Source organism: Peromyscus maniculatus, chromosome 1, assembly GCF_049852395.1.
Source record: "Peromyscus maniculatus bairdii isolate BWxNUB_F1_BW_parent chromosome 1, HU_Pman_BW_mat_3.1, whole genome shotgun sequence".
NCBI lineage: Eukaryota > Metazoa > Chordata > Mammalia > Rodentia > Cricetidae > Peromyscus > Peromyscus maniculatus.
In genome coordinates this window covers 79443660-79462587 of record NC_134852.1, presented here as the reverse complement: position 1 = coordinate 79462587, position 18928 = coordinate 79443660, and the positions used below count along the sequence as shown (strand labels likewise).

The window sequence follows — 18928 nt, the reverse complement described above, 5'->3', positions numbered from 1 at the left end:
TTCAGGGAAACTCACAGGAGAGACGTCACACAAGAGGCTTACTTATAGCCCATGCTGTTTTTCTAAGCCTGTATTTTGGTTGTGACTAAGGGACAGAGCATCAGTGCAAGCAAACCCAGAGATCCAGCCACTGGTCTGGTGGGGTGGAATACTTACTGCCCCGTCGGATATTAATGAGCAAATTGCCCTTCAAGATGGTGCATCCTTGGAGCATCTGAGCCGACGTCACCGAATCGATGGTTTTCGTTTTCTTTTCTTCGTCACCACAGACTTTGGGGCAGGGGCCTTCACAGGGGATGCAGTACATGCTGTTGAAGATAAAGAGTGGGCCAGAACCACAGAATTGAGTTGATCTTCTTACACAGCAACAAACACCAAAGAACCAGGAAAGTAAGAAGGCTTTCTGTTATTACAGCAGCATTTCAGGAAGGAACTGTTCTGAAGCATCCAAATGATCACACATAAGTATCTCCTCCACAGGTCTACCCCAGGGCAAGCCGTTCAAGCTGCAGCCACAAGGAGGGAACACATGCCAAGGGGGAGGAAAGCATGTTGCTTGTTTCTAGACAAAACCCATGATCCATGCAAGAAGCATGAGGGTATCATAGGCTTGTGACTGGGGAGCCAGCTGGTCCATGTGGGAGACACAGACTCAGGGAAAGGGCATTCTGGGGCTCTGGAAAAGTGGAGCTGCTTTCTGACGAGACCCTTGCCTGCACACCAGAGGAGGCTGGGAAAACTGGCAGGGGTGAGGAAGAGATAGCAGCATCTTTGGCACTAACAGGAGTCTAATCCCCAAAGTCAGAGTGCATAAGGCCCGGGGAGGGATTCCAACAGGCAGGGGGCACAGTGCAGGCCCATTATTTTCTTGCTAAGGCACAAGTGAAATTATACCTTGACAGTGCTTTGCAGAAACTTGTAAATTGATCCAAATGTTGTTTTGCTGCACATACAATAAAAGCCAGGAACTACTTCTGCTTTGTAATGAGGTCCTGGTCCAAATGCTACCCTGAGTGCCGCACACCACCAGGAGCCAGAAGGACTGGTGTGCTTCCTACTTACTGACCATCATTTAGGAAAACAGCAGAGAAAAAGCTAAGCCTGGGGCTACACCTTATGAGATCTCAGCTGTACACAGAATCAGGGCCATGAAGCTGGGTCGATTTCCGAATGAGACAAATGATCCAAACTTCTGGATGTGTGTGGGATAGCACTGCATTCAAATAACTGTTCTTAAATGAGCCTATGAAAACTTCATGAAGAGAAAGAAAATCGGGGTAAAATTATAGCTGCTTTTACTAAAGTCCTCCATCCTCTCCCAAAACACTACACACAGTTTTGTTTAAAAGCTTACAGGTAACCAATAGTTCTCTAGTATCTTCCTATCTCTGGTTAGGGGAGTAGGGTTGAGGTTTTCAGAGGGTCCTATAGGAACTGGACCTAGCTAGCCAAAGCAGGGGACAATTGGCTTTCCATAATACCACAAGCAATGTCTTGTGGTGTATGAATAATAACGGCCCCCACGGACCCATGTATTTGAATGATCAGCCCCTAGGTGGTAGAACTGTTTGGGAAGGACAAGGAGGTGGGTTACTGGGGGTGGGCTCTGAGGTTTCAAAAGACTCATGCTGAGTTCTTTCTCAGCCTTCCTTCCTCTGTCTTCCCGGATTCTATCCCTTGAAACCATAAACCGAATTAAACGTATATTTTTATAAGGTGCCTTGGTCATGGCATTTTATCATAGCAGTAGAAGGGTTCACATTTCTAGCCTGGGGAGGGGCTTTCTTCTGACTTTTCTTTGTGCTGTGCTTTTCTAATTTAACTACACACCAACCTAGCTCCCCCTGAAAAACAAACAAACGAACAAACACACACACATTTTGAAATAACTACAGCCTCATACACAGAGTTGCAAAGACAGTACAGAGTGTGGTGATATATTGTGTACCCTAATGGACCCTAATGCCTGAGGATCAGAGGACAGAGCCAGCTATTAGACGAGACATAGGTCAGGCAATGGTGGCATACACCTTTAATCTCAGCACTAAGAAGCATATACACCTTTAATCCTAGGAAGTGATGGCTGGGCGGAGAAAGGTATATAAGGCGTGAGGGAACAGGAACTCACTCTCTTCAGGCTGAGGATTTCGTAGAGGTAAGAACTAGTGGCTGGCTGTTCTGCTTCTCTAATCTTTCAGCTTTCACCTTGATAATCGGCTCTGGGTTTTTTATTAAAAGACCATCTGCCGGGCGGTGGTGGCGCACGCCTTTAATCCCAGCACTCGGGAGGCAGAGGCAGGCGGATCTCTGTGAGTTCGAGGCCAGCCTGGGCTACCAAGTGAGTTCCAGGAAAGGCGCAAAGCTATACAGAGAAACCCTGTCTCGAAAAACCAAAAAAAAAAAAGACCATCTAAGATTCTAACAACAACAGAGCACCATGTACCCTTCCTTTACCTAACTCTACCAACTGTTGTTACATCTCACACAATGACAATACAGTGATTAACACCAGGACTCCAAACCATCATTAGTGAGGGTTCTGTGTTTTTTTTTTTTTTTTTTTTTTCCCATCTGTCTAGATAGATTTTCAAAATCTCTACTGCAATCAAGATCGGGACAACTCCAATACCACAAAGTGCTCCCTTATGTCACCCATTTATAGCTACCCTCTGGCTATCCTAGACCTCACTATCCCTAACTCCTGATTATTGCTAACCTGGTTCCCTACCTTTAAGTTGGGATTGTTACATAAATGCAGTTACATAGTACGTGACTTCTGAGATAGGAGTACTTCATACCACATCGTATCCTTAAAACTCAATCTTTTCATTGCTGAGTAATATCATGTGGGTAAATATACCACAGCCTGCTTTACCACTTTTTACAGGTCATCCAAGTTGTCCTCACTTCCTGGTATTACGACTAAAGAAGTTACAAACAAGTATTACAACTAAAGAAGTTACAAACAACTAACTATGGGAAGGAAATGTTCAGGGTCAACATGACCTATTTTTTTAATTCAAATAGAAAAATCTGAACCACATCCTCTTTGTTAGAATGTCTAGGTATGATTTAGCACTTATAAGGATATGTTTTTATAAGGATATGTTCTGATTACATATTTATAGTCTTAAGTTTCCTAAAATTCACTCTGGGATAGATAAAGTATAAACAGTATTTTAAAAACACTTTCAAGTAAGTGCAAAAGAGGCTTCAAAGTCTGGGAAAAGGACAGCTATTATTTCTTGATGGTGTTTTACTTTACAATGGAAAAGACTGTGAGAATGGGCAGGGAGCAATGGCCCGATGCTTTAAGACCACGCTGCGGGGAAGGAGAAGCAATTCCCATGAGGACACGGCGCTCTCACTGTGTGCTGCGGCACAGCTGAACGCCTTGAGTAGAGACAGGAAATAAAGCTGCTGGTCAAAGACTGTATCACAGTGAGGCCACTGACCAGCTAGCTGTCCTTTGCCACTTCCGGCCCTGAAGGGAGGCAGTGTCTGGACTGTGGCTGAGCATCTACCCACGCCAGACCCTGGTCTTTGGCTCAAGATGTGGACTAGTACAGCCCTTTTATAGCCTAGGACTGTTGAGTGTCTGGATCTGGAGTGCCCTCAAAGGCCCATCCTGCAGTGATAAAGGAAGGGCCCACTGGGGGGTCTGCCAGTCCTTGGCACATGCCCAAAAGCAATGGAACCAAACAACCTTGGACCAAGACCTCCAAAACCATGAGCTAAAACCTAACATCATCATTATCTTTTTTTCTTTCGAGACAGGGTTTCTCTGCGTAGCCTTGGCTGGCCTGGAGCTCGCTCTGCCTCTGCCTCCCGAGTGCTCAGATTAAAGGCCCTGCACAATCTTTTTTTTTTAAATAAACTGATTACCTCAAATATATTGTTACAATAACAGAAAGTTGACTAACAGAGACTGCCAATACATGAGTAAAATATGGCAGACTTTTTTGGCAGACTGTATTATACAAATCTGAGTTATTACAGTCCCTGGCTTAATTATTTAAAAATATTTAATCTTTTCATTTTTACTGTTATACTGATTAAACAGGTAGGAATTTGCTTTACATCTTAGAGTATGAAAGAAAATTCAATCTTTGAGTTGATCCAGCAGTCAACTTATAATAGAGACATCTCCAAATACTACAACAGAAATGGAATCCTCTTACTGAAGATGTGTTAGACATCTTTTATACAAAGTGACTGTAGCAAAACTACACATTATGTTCTTGCAGAATTATTAGCCATGCTGGAGACTGAACTTTAGGTCTTCTATGTGCCAGAGACTGGATCTAAGTCCTCCCACAGGATGGGGACTGGATCTAGGGCCTTCCACAAGCTGGGGTCTGGGTCTAGGGCCTCCCACAGGATGAGGCTGGATCTAGGGCCTTCCACAAGCTGGGGTCTGGGTCTAGGGTCTCCCACAGGATGGGGACTGATCTAGGGCCTTCCACAAGCTGGGGTCTGGGTCTAGGGTCTCCCACAGGATGGGGACTGATCTAGGGCCTTCCACAAGCTGGGGTCTGGGTCTAGGGTCTCCCACAGGATGGGGACTGATCTAGGGCCTTCCACAAGCTGGGGTCTGGGTCTAGGGTCTCCCACAGGATGGGGACTAGATCTAGGGCCTTCCACAAGCTGGGGTCTGGGTCTAGGGCCTCCCACAGGCAGGAGTCTGGATCCAGGACTGCCCACAGCTGGGAACCAGATCTAGGGCTTTCTGGATCTAGGACTTCCCACAGGCTGGGGGCTGGTTTAAGGGCCTCCCACAGATAAGCATGAGCTGCATCCAGCGCCTCCTAGCTCTATTTTGAGGAATTTAGAAATGCATCTGTGTGTACAAGGTAAGAGGGAGGCAGGGAAAGAACTACAACCTTTCCCCAAGCCCTCTGCTCTGTTCAGGGGCTGGAACAGCAACCCCAGACCTCTGATTGTCCTTTGTTTCCAGAGTTAGAACATCAAGAACATCAGTCCATGACAAGTTTGTGGACGCACCACTTGTTCAGTCAGGAACATCTCTGCTTCCTCAGAGAAGCCTCCGAGTTCAGGAAGGAAAGCCAGCGGCCACAAAGACAACGGATGTCACCAAAGGGACAGCACGTAGGGGAAGGTGGTTCTGGCGGAAAATATGGCTGACCTGACTGCTAGTTCATGTCCAGAGCCCCAGCTTGTACTGAGAAGTGGGAGTCCTGTCCCTGGGCTGCCAGAGTGCTGGTGAGGACTTGTCTTCCCACCCTCTCACACTGCCAAAGCTCTCACTGGGCTCGAGGAGCAAGCCGGGGAGGACTGCCCGTAGTTCCTGGGAGTTAACACCTCTCAGGCTTCAGCTCTGCAGGCGCACAGGGATCGAGGCTATCCAGACACCTGGCCAGCAGGCTAATCCATACTCTCTAGTGCGATGTGAACAAGGCACTTTTAAAGCAAACAAAGCAAGCCAACAAAAAAGGAAATGGAAACAGAGACCAGTCACTCCAGGATGCTCATTAAAACAAGCTCAGCCAGCGCCCCTCCGACAAACCCATCTGGAGGAACCTCTGGGTGGTTCCTACCCTCGTGGCACATGCTGCAGAGGGCCCTCCTGGGTCCAGGTGACAAGAGCCACTGACCTCTGGGTGCTGTTGCGGATGAAGCCCGAGGGACACTCCTGCATGCACTCGCCATCGTGGATGACGAAACCATCGGAGTCGCTGCTCTCGGCGTTGGGGATGTTGGCGCAGAAATCGCGGTCCACGCAGCGCCAGCCCTCGAACCTGTAGGTGCCGGGCGGGCAGGCGGGCACGCACACGCCTTTGTAGTAGTAGTGTCGGCAGGCCACGCAGGTCGTGTTGTCGTCCGGCGTGTGGCAGCTGCCCAGGCACTCTGGGTGGCAGCACTCATTGTTCTCGGTGCACGCTCGCTTTCCGCACACACTTGGGCACACTGTGGAAACAGGGGGAGAGAGAGGGTGTTGAGATGGAGGACCACACAGCCTCCCCTGGGCCAGCAGCTGCCACCACCAGCACTAGATGGTGGCCCAGAGACCGGCTAGGAAAGCCACACCTTCGCTGAAACCTATAATACCATCTGTGAATCCCACACTGGGAAAGGACACAGCACACCCCAACTCCTTTCTCTCTTATGAACTGGTGTGCCTCGGGATGAGCCATTAACTTCTAAAACCCTGACCTTCTCTCTCTCCTCATCTGTAAAATGGGATGACAACACCTATTAGAGGGGAGCCCACGGCACAGGTGAACAGAGAGAAATAGAGACCATCTGGGCCACCAGTACTATACATGGCACTATGCTCTCCAGCCCTCTTTTTGTATGAGGAATCCATTCCAAGACCCCAGTGGATGCTCGATCCACACACAGAACACTGTCAGGTGTATCCTTTCCCCCTATTCACACACAGCGGTGATTCAGGGAAGAGACGTAACAAGTTTGAAGGAGAAATGTCCACACAGGCTTCCCTAGCTGGTGGCCTGTTTGGGAAGGTCATGGAACCTTTAGGAGGGAGTGCCTGCTGGAGAAAGTACTTTGCTGGAAGCAGGGTTTCTCTACTTGCTGTGGTGTGTGTGTGTGTGTGTGTGTGTGTGTGTGTGTGTGTGTGTGTGTGTGTGTGAGAGAGAGAGAGAGAGAGAGAGAGAGAGAGAGAGAGAGAGAGAGAGAGAGAGAGAGAGAGAAATGTGCTCACTTTGCATTTCCTGCCGGACAAGCCTGCCTCACAGTCCTGATGCCATGCCCTCCCTGCCACGATGAAGTCTCTCATGATGTTATCACAGAAACAGAAACAGAAAAGCAGCTAATACAACCCAAGACTGGTCAAAACATCTAGGTTACAGTAAACTACAACCACACACTTGACTGTGTGTCACTGTGTGACTGTGGTCTTTCTGAAACTCCAGAAAAAAAACAAAACAAAAACAAAAAACCCCAAGGACATGGAGAAGTGCTCGTTTGCTCTAAAGAGGATTAAGCCACAATGCTTACAAAAGGTCTTTGGTAGTGCCTGTGAAAGCATGGACCAGCAACTTCGCCTAGTACAACCTTCCGACCACAAGCAAGTCGTTAGATCAGATGGGACAGGATGGTAGAACACAGGTCCCCTGCACCCAGGAACCACAGCTTTACCCTCCACATCCCAAACAGATGCTCTGCCGTGCATTTCCATAAATACGTCATCACGAGCACACACCATGGCCTGTGAGCCTTACTTGTGAACAACCTATAAACCAACAAGCTATGAAATCTGGTTAACATTACATGTGCCCTGTTTTTTGTGGGGATAGGAGGAGGATATTGTTGGGAAATACTACAAAACTATATAAATATGTTATTTTAACTGTGATGTACCAATGACTCAAGATTCCATTTTTTTCTTATATAAAAAAACGCATGCTAAAAACAAAAACAAAACAAAACCAACCCAAACCCCAGCAATCACAGAGAACATACAGAACACACAAACCCATCTGCCCTCAAAGGCCAGTCACTCTGTCAACCCTTCACATGGTCTTTTCTAGATGTTTCCATGACTGTGCATGGGTAAATCAACACAAATACTTGCAAGTAAAGGTTAAGCCGCTCAGAAAGCACTCGTTAGACCTGGATACCACTATCCTGCAGCAGTACCATTACACCCCACCATTACTGCCACATCCCAGCATCAAGTGCACTCTCAATGCCCACACATTACTGTTCTGTGAGCACAGCCATCTTTGTGGGCACCCTCGCATGACATTAGGATCAGTTTTCAGAACTGACTGGGTTGAGTCAGCCTGTCCTGTGGAGTCTCACAGCAGTCTGTCTATACAACGATCAGTCACATCCAAGGGTTCCTGTGCCACAGCATTTAAAAACAGGCACCAGAATGTCAACACCTCACAATCGGTAGCATCACCCAGTAAGAAAACCAAAGGGATCTCATGACACCACCAAGGCATAAGTAATCTTGCATTCTTCTCCAAAGACATCCCCCTGCAGAAGCATCAGGACACCCCCCACCTCTGGTTATTCCCCTGCAGGAGTTTTGGGTTATCTGTCTGGGCATGCTGTCATTCCGTTGACTCCTATGTCTCCTAGCATCTACTGTGGCTAGAGTATGGTCGTGTGTTCGAAGTTCTGCGCAATAGTACATAAGCAAAAACTTTTGACTAAAGCTTACTGGAACATGCCTCAAAAAACACAGTACATGTCCTGGAACCCAGAAGTAATGCATGGATATTCTTACAGCCATCTTGGACCATGAGGCAACACACAGAGGTGTGAGATCAAAGGAACTTGGCCTCTCAAGATGATGGAGCCTCTAGACCAGCAGTTGTCAACCTGTGGGTTGTGATCCCTTTGGGGGGGGGGTCGCCTATCAGATATCCTGCATATTGGATATATTTACATCGTGATTCATAACGAAATTACAGTTATGAAGTAGCAACAAAATAATTTTATGGTTGGGTAGTCACTACAACATGGGAAACTGTATTCAAGGGTCACAGCGTTAGGAAGGTTGAGGAGCCAACAATCTAGACTAACAGTGGACTGCTGACCTTTGAACTTCATGTGATGAGATACCAACTTTGATCTATCACACACAATAAGACCTACCTTCAGAGTCACACACAAGAGAAGGAGGAGAGCCTTCTTAGCTGGTTTACAACATTTGTTTATTATAACTAGCTTCTGGCTATTTTAGAACATCTATTCTAGCCTACAAATAAGCAGAAGGTAATTATCTCTGGTCACACCAGAAGAGAATATGCTGTAGGAGCCCCTAATGCTGGAATACAGACACTGTCTATCAGAGCAATTATCTTGGAGACAGTCAAATGGATTTCACTTTTCAGCCTATCATGTTTTTAGCTTCACACACTATCATTGACTCTTTCACTCCAAGACATGGAAAAATGACATAGTTGAAGATGATATAGTTTGACAATTTAATTAAATATATATACTGCACAGGTTACATCAAGGTTTGAGGTCTAAACAAGCATTGAAGTTGGTTGTGTTGATTTCAGTTGGTAATTCATCAGTGATAGAAGTGAATCGATCCATTCAGCATTTATTTATCTACCCACTATTGACTGGATATGTGCTGCACCTATGTGCCAGGCAACTAACTGGACACCCTGGTCAGTGGCAGTCCCTAACTTCAAGGAAAGGACACCACACCAGGAAAGCAGGGAGGAGTAGAGGAGTTCCTAATGGTGTTCCTAATGCCTTGGGTGTCAGAGATGATACAACTGGCATTGAAAAGCAGATGGATGTCGGGATGGAGCATCAAGACCATCCCTCAAAGAGGATCGCACATGTAAATACAGGCTGAGATGTTGCTGGGAACAGAATGGGGCCAGCTCAGGATAGCAGGCAATCACTCACTTAAGCTTTTAGGCAGGGGTTGTTTTTACTCTAGAAAGGTCATCAGGCTGTAGTGTTGGCATGACGACCACAGTGGGCAGAACAGACAGAAGAACGGCCAATGGAAAGGAATTTGCTGTTGATTATACCATCCCTCTACGGCTCAAACAGAGTAACGCACCCACAAAGTTCAGGGTAACTAACTAGCCGTAGCCTCCTTGGGAGAGCCATCCCAGCCATCCACCAACACCATGCTCTCTCCGTGACTGGAGAGAAAGGGAAAACAGACTAGGAACCTCACCATTATCATCAGAGGTTATTAAAGGGGACCACATGGCAATTCATGGAAATCACAAAGGATACAAATTGGCATCCTAACAGGCAGCAAGTTCAAACAGCCATGTAGTAGTAAAAGCCCCTACTATGTGAAAACAGGGGAAAATACCTTGTGCACCGTCTTTAATCTGTTACCCCCAAAGGTAAATGATACATTTTCCCAGGATGAGAAAGAAATAGAAATAAATACTTGACAAGGGACTTGTTAACGCAAGAACGTGTTGAGTCCTGTTCCATGCCTGTGATGGGAACTTCTTCCCAACCGAGAACAGTCAAGCGAAAACACTGTCTTTACAGACGGAACTATTCTTTTGAGGCAGACACCAGATCAACGGGCCCCCACCAGTTCAATGAGCTCCTTAACATTGAGTGACGGCAACTGTGAACAAATGTACACCTAATATTCTGCAGGGGGGATAGAAAAGGGGTATGCAGAGAAAAGAGAAGAATATGGAAGAGAGCCGACTTTTTGCTAGAGGACAGACTCCAGAAATCTGCAGTGGCTACCGGGAAAAAGGCTGTGTTCCCCTCGCTCCACGGCACAGAGGATTCCGGGAGGCAGCGAGAGAACACAGGGACGCCCAGGATTAGAGAGTCCTGGAACCAGCCTCAGAAGCCTGCTGTAAATTTTGTCTCATTTCGATGTATATAAATATTATTAGTGTTCAGGACTATTAAGGGATTTCTTGAAAAGCCCCGGGCAGCACGTCTCGCCAGCAGATGGATGGCTGCTGTACAGGAGTGCCAAACTTAAAATTTAGTGCAGTAACCAAATTTCCAATTACAGCACTATGGGGGGAAGGAGGGGACCTCTTCCCCAGCTCCTGAGGAGGAGCACATGGGCACAGTTAAAAGGGCAGCTCGACCTTAAAAGAGGAGATGGAAGCTGTCGTAAACTAATGCACAGAGGAGAGCAAATTGATTTTGCTCACGAGACCGTTCTATGTCTTGGAATTCACGTACAGGGACGACAATCACAAACAAAAACTTGTTGAAACAGCCCCCTAAAGCCACAACACCTCCTGTACCAGAAAGACGGGCCCAGGGTCAGCATGCATATTTTCCAACCCTTTCTCTTCATTTCTTTTTCTTTTTTTTTTTTTTTTTTTTTTTGTTTTTCGAGACAGGGTTTCTCTGTGTAGCTTTGCGCCTTTCCTGGAGCTCACTTGGTAGCCCAGGCTGGCCTCGAACTCACAGAGATCCGCCTGGCTCTGCCTCCCGAGTGCTGGGATTAAAGGCGTGCGCCACCACGCCCGGCTCTCTTCATTTCTTTAGGAGAGAAAAATCAAGTCTCACACACCAGCCTTTAATTCTTTTTCTCCCCAGAGTCCTGGCATTTATTAAATTCTGATTTCTTTTTAACCTGTTCATTTGCTTTTGACAGGAAATTCTTTACTGATCTCAAGCTCTGAGAAACCGTATCTTCAAAGCACAGATGCCAAAGTTCTTTGCCATTCCCTTCCATAAGGGAAAAAGGGTCCCTTGGCCACACAAGTTTTTACTGTGCAATTAATTTTAACCCAAATAACTGCTGAGGGACAGAACTGGTCTGTGGATGGTCAAGTACGCTAAAACTCCAGAGCCGAACAAGGAAAGAGTAAGGTAAGAGACACCGCCGAACAGGAGGGGAGCATTAGACAAGAAAGGTGGCGAAGGCTGGAGATAAAGCAGAGGCCTGGGGAGTGAGTGGGAGCGAACAGGTGCTGTGGCTGTTGTTGGTGCCCACGGGGAGTACAGCTCTGAACTTCCAAAAGGCATCATACTCAATTGTAGTCCGATCTCTAGTTTGGGGTTAAAAAGCCACTTTCTTATCAGCCTGTAAGTCTCTCTGGGCAAGAATCCACCTACCTATTCCTTGGAACCCTGCTAGGTCCTAGGATTCCCATGGGGTTCCCTAGGCTCGAAACTGTGCCCACAAGATCTATCTACAGTCTGTAACACAGGTCCTGGCTGCCTACCTCAAAAGGAGCCTTTCTTACATCTTTACAAAACCAAGCACTCTATGGAAGAGAGTGCAGATGAGCCTTGAATGGACTTGTGTGTGGCTGATCTTGAAGGCATCCTGCCTAGTAGCTAAAGAGGTAGACCCCTCCTCCATCCTTCCTCTCCTTTCCTCTTCCTCCTCCATCCTTCCTCTCCTTTCCTCCTCCTCCTCCTCCTCTTCCTCCTCCTCCCATAGGCTTAGTTGGGAGTTAATTTGGCTCCTTCTGAGGCAAGAGCACATACAATACTCAGGACCATAATGAAAACAATGCATTTGTTTTTAGAGACTTATATATTTAATTTTATGTGTATGGGTGTACCTAGAGGTTAGAAGATGTCAGATCCCCTGGAACCAGAGTTACAGATGGCTGTGAACCAACTGTGTTGGTGCTGGGAACCTAGCCTGGGTCCTCTCCAAGAGCAACAAGTGCAAACAACCACAGAGCCATCTCTCTAGTCTCCCGATCATGTATTTGTAGAGGTCTTCTCAGACTCAATCACGGTGCCAACAGCCCAAGGACAGAATTTAACCGAGGCTGGTCACACTTTCTGTTTGGCCCTTGAACTAACCAGTGAGGAGGCTTCTCCTGATGCCTGCATGCCTTGCTGCCTTTCAAGGAAGGCAGAGATGGACCAGGGAACTCAGGACTCCTTGTAGTTTGGTTGGAAGGAATAGTTTTCAAAGAAGGAGTGTCTTTCTTGGCAGGAACTGTGCGTGACTGAAGAGAAGGGGCATGGGGCCTACGGTGGGTACAGGGAGGAGAAGAGCCTAGCTGGGCCCTGTGCTGTGTCTACCTAGCACCCTCACATGGGCATCAAATGCTCTCAATTGATAAAACAGCCTTCAATCTGTCCTCCCAGGATCTCTCCCCACACACTTCTTGCCGATCCTATTACCCAAAGCAAAGATATTGCTATGACTTGAATGCACCTCTAAGGGAAAAAAAAAATCATGCTGCAGTTTGGATAGTGTCATTGTGGTGGGTGAGACAGGAAATCTAACTAAAATTGCTGGAGGTAGGGCCCTTGGGAGAGAATGAGCATTAGTTGAAGTCACAAGGATGGGACATCATTAAGGCAATAGTGGCTTCATCCTTAGGAGAGAGAAGCAGGCAAGCTCAGCATGTGAGGCCTTGGTCATGTCCAATGCAGTAGGAAGGTCCTCATTAAAGGCTGACACCATGTTCTTGAACTTCTCAGTCTCCTGAACTATGAAAAATATACGTATTTTCTTTGCAAATTACCCAGCATCGGGCATGTCAAGTAAGACAAGTATATATCAAAAGAGGAATGAAGCATTGGGGAGCAGGGCTTCTCAGGCTCGGAGAGCCACTGTACTGCACCCCAGCAAGGTCTGCAGGCTCGTGGAAAAGCTTTAAATCACGCAGTAAAACTAAGTAGTGCTGTACACACAGAGAGGGGAGGGAGGGAGAGAGAGAGTAAGAACGAGGAGGAATGAGAATGCTCTCTTCAAAAGGGAAAGAAGAACCGAACATGCTTATAGTCTCCGCAGCGTCAAAAGGTAAACCCCACTGCTTCACTGCTTAGACAGCGTCCACAGAGTTCAAGACAACGTCTAATCAAGTGTCTGCCTGGAAGACGGTAGCCACCATCCAGTCAGTCACACAGCAAAGCAAAGTTCACGTGGCAACCAGAGTCTTAAAAGCTCATGCAGAAAATCACATCGGTAACAGTCTTCTCTGCCTAATGCCAAAAACCAGACCAACCAAACCAAACCCAAACACCTCCTTTTGTGGAAAGACTGAAGGCAGACCCAGGAGACATCGTTTTAAGTCAGAATCCAAGATCCTTCAGTTTCTGTTTGAACTGAAAGGCTGTAACAGCTGGAGAACAAACATCCACGGAAGAAGAGAAGCGCACCTGAGTAGAACACTGCTGGTGCATGGCGAGCTGGTTAGGGGAGGACGGGACCACACGGTTTTGATCCATCTGCACACTCGTCATCCGCCTGCACACTAGTCACAAGAGCTCACAACTTTCCCAGCATCTGACGTGTCAAGTCATTCTCTCCCTTTTCACTTTCAAAGGGGTTTCAAGCCTGTTTAGGGCTGGCTTGCTTCACAACATGAAGACCCCTGGACAAAACTACAATTGGGAAGTTTCTGGGTTCTTGGGGTATGTGTAGAGGGGGTAACAAGTCACATGTTGTTTCTCCCCACTACTCCTCTCTGGCTTTGTTCTCTGCTTTCTTCCACATCTTCAAAGGTTTTTTTATTGCTTTGCAGGCAGCAAGTCACAGAGCGCCAGAGTCCCAAGGAAGTGTACGGGTAGGTCCCCACCTCAATTCCAAACACCTCTGCAAAGCCCCTGGACAGTGCTTGAAGCAGCACTAAGGAAACCCACTGCTTTACAGGCAGTGCCCCTCGATGACCCAACAGCACCAACCTTGACCCGGTTCCCCCACACGTTCAAGGTAAACAGACCTTTTTGTAGCGCGCACTCCCCAGGTGCTTAATGAAGGTCTGGAACAAGGGGGCACAGAGCTGTGCTCTCGACCGTGCTCGCAACCCTATTCTAACAGCACAGAAGCAGTCTCAATAGTGTAGAATAAGCTGAGACCGAAAGATCCACCATGGCCTGCCATGCCCAAGGCAACTCGCTCAGACTCAGACCTGAAAAGTAAGGACATGTCCATACTCGGTGGGCTCATTCTGAGCTTCCGTTCACTGAACATTCCCAGGTCATTCTTTCCATAATAGTTCCTGGAGTCTCTCTTATATAAATGTGATTTATACCACAGAGGCAAAATACAAGACTGCTTATTAATACAGAGTTAGCTTTTAGTGTTATTTCCCATATGCCCGATGATACTTTAGGCATGTTATTTATATACATTATTTAATCCGCCTAACAATCACACAGGGTAGGAATGATTCACTTGTAGAGGATCACACTGGAGACAACCAGAGAGTAAAGAACTCATGCAAGGGCATCAAGCTGCTGTGCTACAGCCTGGGCATCACATCCAGAGCCCCCAACCGATGAAGGCAGCCTTTCCATACATCCCCCTTGGTAGTGTGGTGGCATCTCTAAGTAGCTCTGCCGCCTGAAAGCATGTTTTAGGGGAGTCGTTTTCATGCTATCTTTTCTTTTTAAGCATGCATCCTCCAGGAAGCAATAAACCCCAAGTCCTCTTAACTGTTTTCTACTCTCTGAGGTAAATCCCTCCGTCAGAAGGAGAAAGTTAAGCAAACACAGACACTGGAAAAGGGGCCAGACTCCAAATGATAATACAGAGAATATGTAACTCAGTTTTCTGTGTTTATTGAGTTGCAGCCAATGGAAGTCTCATGGACATTTTTCCATGACAAATAAAAGGTTAGATTTTTTTTATTATTATTATTCTTTTTAAAGACAGTGTTCTCTGTGTTGCCTTGGCTGTTCGGGAACTTGCTCTGTAGACCGGGCTGGCCTCTAATTCAGGGATCTTCCTCCCTCTGCCTCCAGAGTGCTGGGATGAAAGGTGTGTGCCACCATGCCCGGCCACAAGGCTGGATCTTGCTGGTATCTGCAAGGGCTCCAGCAAAGTTGCACACTAAAGCAGTTCAAGTTTCTCCACTGGAAGATGTGCACTGGGTATGGCTAATCTGATAGGAAATTACTGTGTTAGCAGGGAACCACACCAGGAAGACCCAAAAGGGTACAGGTCCTCAGAGTCAGCTCTATGCAGTCAAATCTACTTAGTAGTACACAGGGTAGGTGGTGCTTTATCAGGCTCAGACTTTCAAATGCTCACATGGCCTCTTTTCAAGTGCCTAGCTCAGTCACGGCTCATGCCAAACTCAAGAACCGCTCCTTACCAAGCTTGTAAACCCCTTCTAACAGCACAGACGTATTCTCTTTGTCCATTCATCCAGTTCACTGAGACTGAAACCTTATCATGGGAGAAAAGAAAATGTGAGCCAGGGCCAGCGAGATGGTTCAGCAGGTAAAGGCACCAGCTGCCATTCTGATGTCCTGTTCGATCCCTGGAACCCACGTGGTGGAAGGAGAGGATCAATCGCCACGAATTTTCTCCTACCTCTACACACATGCTGTGCCACGTGTGCATCTCCCCCAGCGAAATTTCTAAAGTGGGGGAACAGTTCAGTGTGTCTTCCCCGTGGGAGAGCACAGTCTGAAGGCTCCGAGAAAAGAGCCAAGGAGCATCTCACAGTCCAGGACAGAAGGTAAACCACAAAGTTCAGCTGCGGAAGCATCTGTGAACGTTTCATTAATGAGCATGAGAAACCATCGCCTCCTGACAATGCCCACGGGATCCCTGAAGGCTCGGGAACCAAGCAGTGCTGGGCAGAGGATGGAGAAAATCGGAAAACAAACACTGCAGAGGGGGTAGTAACAGAGAAGCCAGAAGGAGCAAAGTTACAAACAGCATCGTTCACCGGAAAGCTGGGGAGGGAAGAGTGAAGACCGAGAAGACAGAGGTGCTGCGGACCCCAAGATGGAGAGCAGGAAATTTCAATGAGTAACAAAGGCCAAGAAAGCAGAAGGGGCTCGGGGTTCTTCTGTTTACTGTGCGCTAGGAGATTCCTTTTCTTCCTGCACACTTTGTGATCTCGGCTTTATTGATATATAATGCACATACTTTATAATTCACTCCAAGTAGGAAAATCTAGTGGTTTTTAAGTGTCCTCATAGAATTTGTGAAAATACTACCACCATCAGTGTTAGAATATTTTCATCGTTCCAAAGAAAAAACCCATACCCACCGGCCTAACCTCTCCCTAGCTCTGGGCAATGACTAATCTTGCTCTTGTCTCCACTGATTTGCCTGCTAGGAGCATTTTACTTAAACGGAATCAAACAGGATAGTCTCCTGTGACCACCTCCTTCCATTTAACACAATGCTTTTAAAGTCCACCCTTGGTATGGCATCGACTAGTGCTTCATTTCCTTTGATTTTTCGTTCATGAATCTGGGCTTTCATGATTCACACTGTGGGAAAGTGAGCCTTTCTATTAATGTGTGACGATTAGAAAGGCTGAACACATTGACAAGTTTTAAAAAGGGGAGAGAGGCCAAAGACAAGGATGATGGGCACTGGGGTCCAAAAAAAGACCATTCATCACCTGAGCAGGGTCTGTTTGCACCCCAGACTCTCTTGGTTTATTCAAAGGAAGGACTTGTTAACTCTGTCCACACCTGGGCCATTCTTTTATGGACAGGACCATCACAATGGCTTAATCTGTGGAGGAATGGGTCACCCACGGTGTGGAGTGTGTCTCTCCTCTGCTCGGCATGCTACCTGCACCACTGACTGAGAATCCAATGCATACACAGGTGGGTTTGATCTCTGTAGAAAGTCCTGACACATGGATACTGAAGCTGCATCATAGAAGGTATGCTGAGAGGGTAGAGTGGAGGCAAGGAGAGATCGTCAACAATGAAAAAGATGGCGTTGGTCAGGGGCCCCTCAACCTCATAGTCCTCTGACCCTCACTGTGTTTTCACGCCTGTTCTGGTGTACTTTCGGAGCATCTAAAATATTATCTTCAACCCATTTCAAAACCTACATATAAATTTGAAAAGCACAGGCAAGAAATGAAACCTATGGGGGAATGGCACTGGAGTCAGGACAGGAAGGACCCCTAAAGCTGATGAGCCTTGGTCAACAGAGCAAGGCTGTTTCATGGCTGGAGAGTCTCTCTCTCACGAAGCTCACAGTACATACACAGTTTCTGTTATCCTGAAAAAGAGAAAAACGAGAAGTCTCTGCAGAGCGCCGACTCTCCTGCAGCTCTGAGCAGCAGGCTTGAGCACATAAAGACGTGGATCACTTATGACGGCCTGTCACAAATGCTTAAATGGACAGGATGGAAAAAAAAATACCCTTCACACACTTAAAAATGACTCTAAGTTATTTTAAATTTGGAACTGTTTGTATATTCCTTATAAGTTTATAAAACTCACACTGTCTCTCCATGACTAACTACAGAGGAATTGAAGAGAGTATTCTATATTTATAACTCGTCTGCTTGTTCGTGCTTACAGCCCCATTCCCAATCTCTGTTACTGTACACAGAGGTATGTGAAGCATTGTGGACTCCTAAATGCTGCTCACTTCCTAACAAGGCAGGCCTGTGTCCCATAGGGGCAACCTGGGTGCTGTTATGATCAACTGAAGGCTAGGTTCACGGGGAGGCCTTAAGCATTGTTGCTTAGGCTGCACCTCTTAAAACAGGTGTTTGAGCCTATTTTGGGGCAATTACACACCTAACTGGTGATGGCCCAGAGATCTGTATCAACGGTGTGAATTCATCAGTACACCACCCCCCCTCAGAAACTCAGTGCCTTATAGCTGTGAGCCTACATCACCTCTTCGTCTTGATTTTGGTGTTATTACTTGTCCAGAAGGTACAATGTTTTAACACCCCACGCAAAAAGCCCCTCTATACACATAAATGTTTATGTCAAGTTAATAGAAATGATTGAGCATTGCCACCCAAAGGGAAATGATTACTTAAAACATAGCAGAGAAGCGTTATGATGAAATTCTGTTATGAAAAGCAAGACCATTTACATAGAGACTAATGAATGTGTAAGACAACCATGCATATAGACTACCCATGGAATTCGGATGGTTACGTGTGCATGGTCACACATCACCTGCTCACAGCTTTTTTTTTTTTTTTTTGATTTCTTTTTTTTTTTTTTTTTTTTTTTTTTTTTGGTTTTTCGAGACAGGGTTTCTCTGTGTAGCTTTGCGCCTTTCCTGGGACTCACTTGGTAGCCCAGGCTGGCCTCGAACTCACAGAGATCCGCCTGGCTCTGCCTCCCGAGTGCTGGGATTAAAGGCGTGCGCCACCACCGCCCGGCGCACAGCTTTTCCCCTAACAGTATGAACAGTTGATCTAATGCTGCTTAGCCACAGTTTGGCAAAAACTATTCTCGGAATCTTCTTTGGAACGGTGCTTCTGGTAACCATCGTATCGCATTTCATACTGCCCCAAGAGAAGGAGATCTCCATAAAAACAAGAAGAAAACAGTTGATAGTCCACTTTTCCTCCTTGAGAAACATCAGAAGGGGAAACAGGTGCCTCACCTCAATACTGTGACTAATTATAAAGCTGGTTTATTTTTATTGCGTGTTTTTTTTTTCTTTTCCTATTTATATCACTTAATGCCTCCAGATTCATTCCTTTCTGGAATCTTAACTATTTAACTATATGCAGGTATACATCTTAAACTCAATTACAACTACCCCATCATAATCCCATATAGGAAATAAATTACCACTAAACAT

General features: G+C 46.5%; 1 protein-coding gene across 2 annotated transcripts in view; it reads right to left on the bottom strand.

Moving 5' to 3' along the window:
* The window catches only part of Igf1r (insulin like growth factor 1 receptor), a 300024-nt gene that overhangs the window by 69254 nt on the left and 211842 nt on the right, over positions 1-18928 (bottom strand). For both annotated transcript variants that reach the window (XM_006984420.4, XM_076544807.1), the window contains 2 exons: positions 5616-5928; positions 157-308 (listed from right to left, as the gene is read on the bottom strand). In XM_006984420.4, coding sequence (XP_006984482.2) covers positions 157-308; positions 5616-5928 — 465 coding nt within the window. The remainder of the gene's footprint in view (positions 1-156; positions 309-5615; positions 5929-18928) is intronic.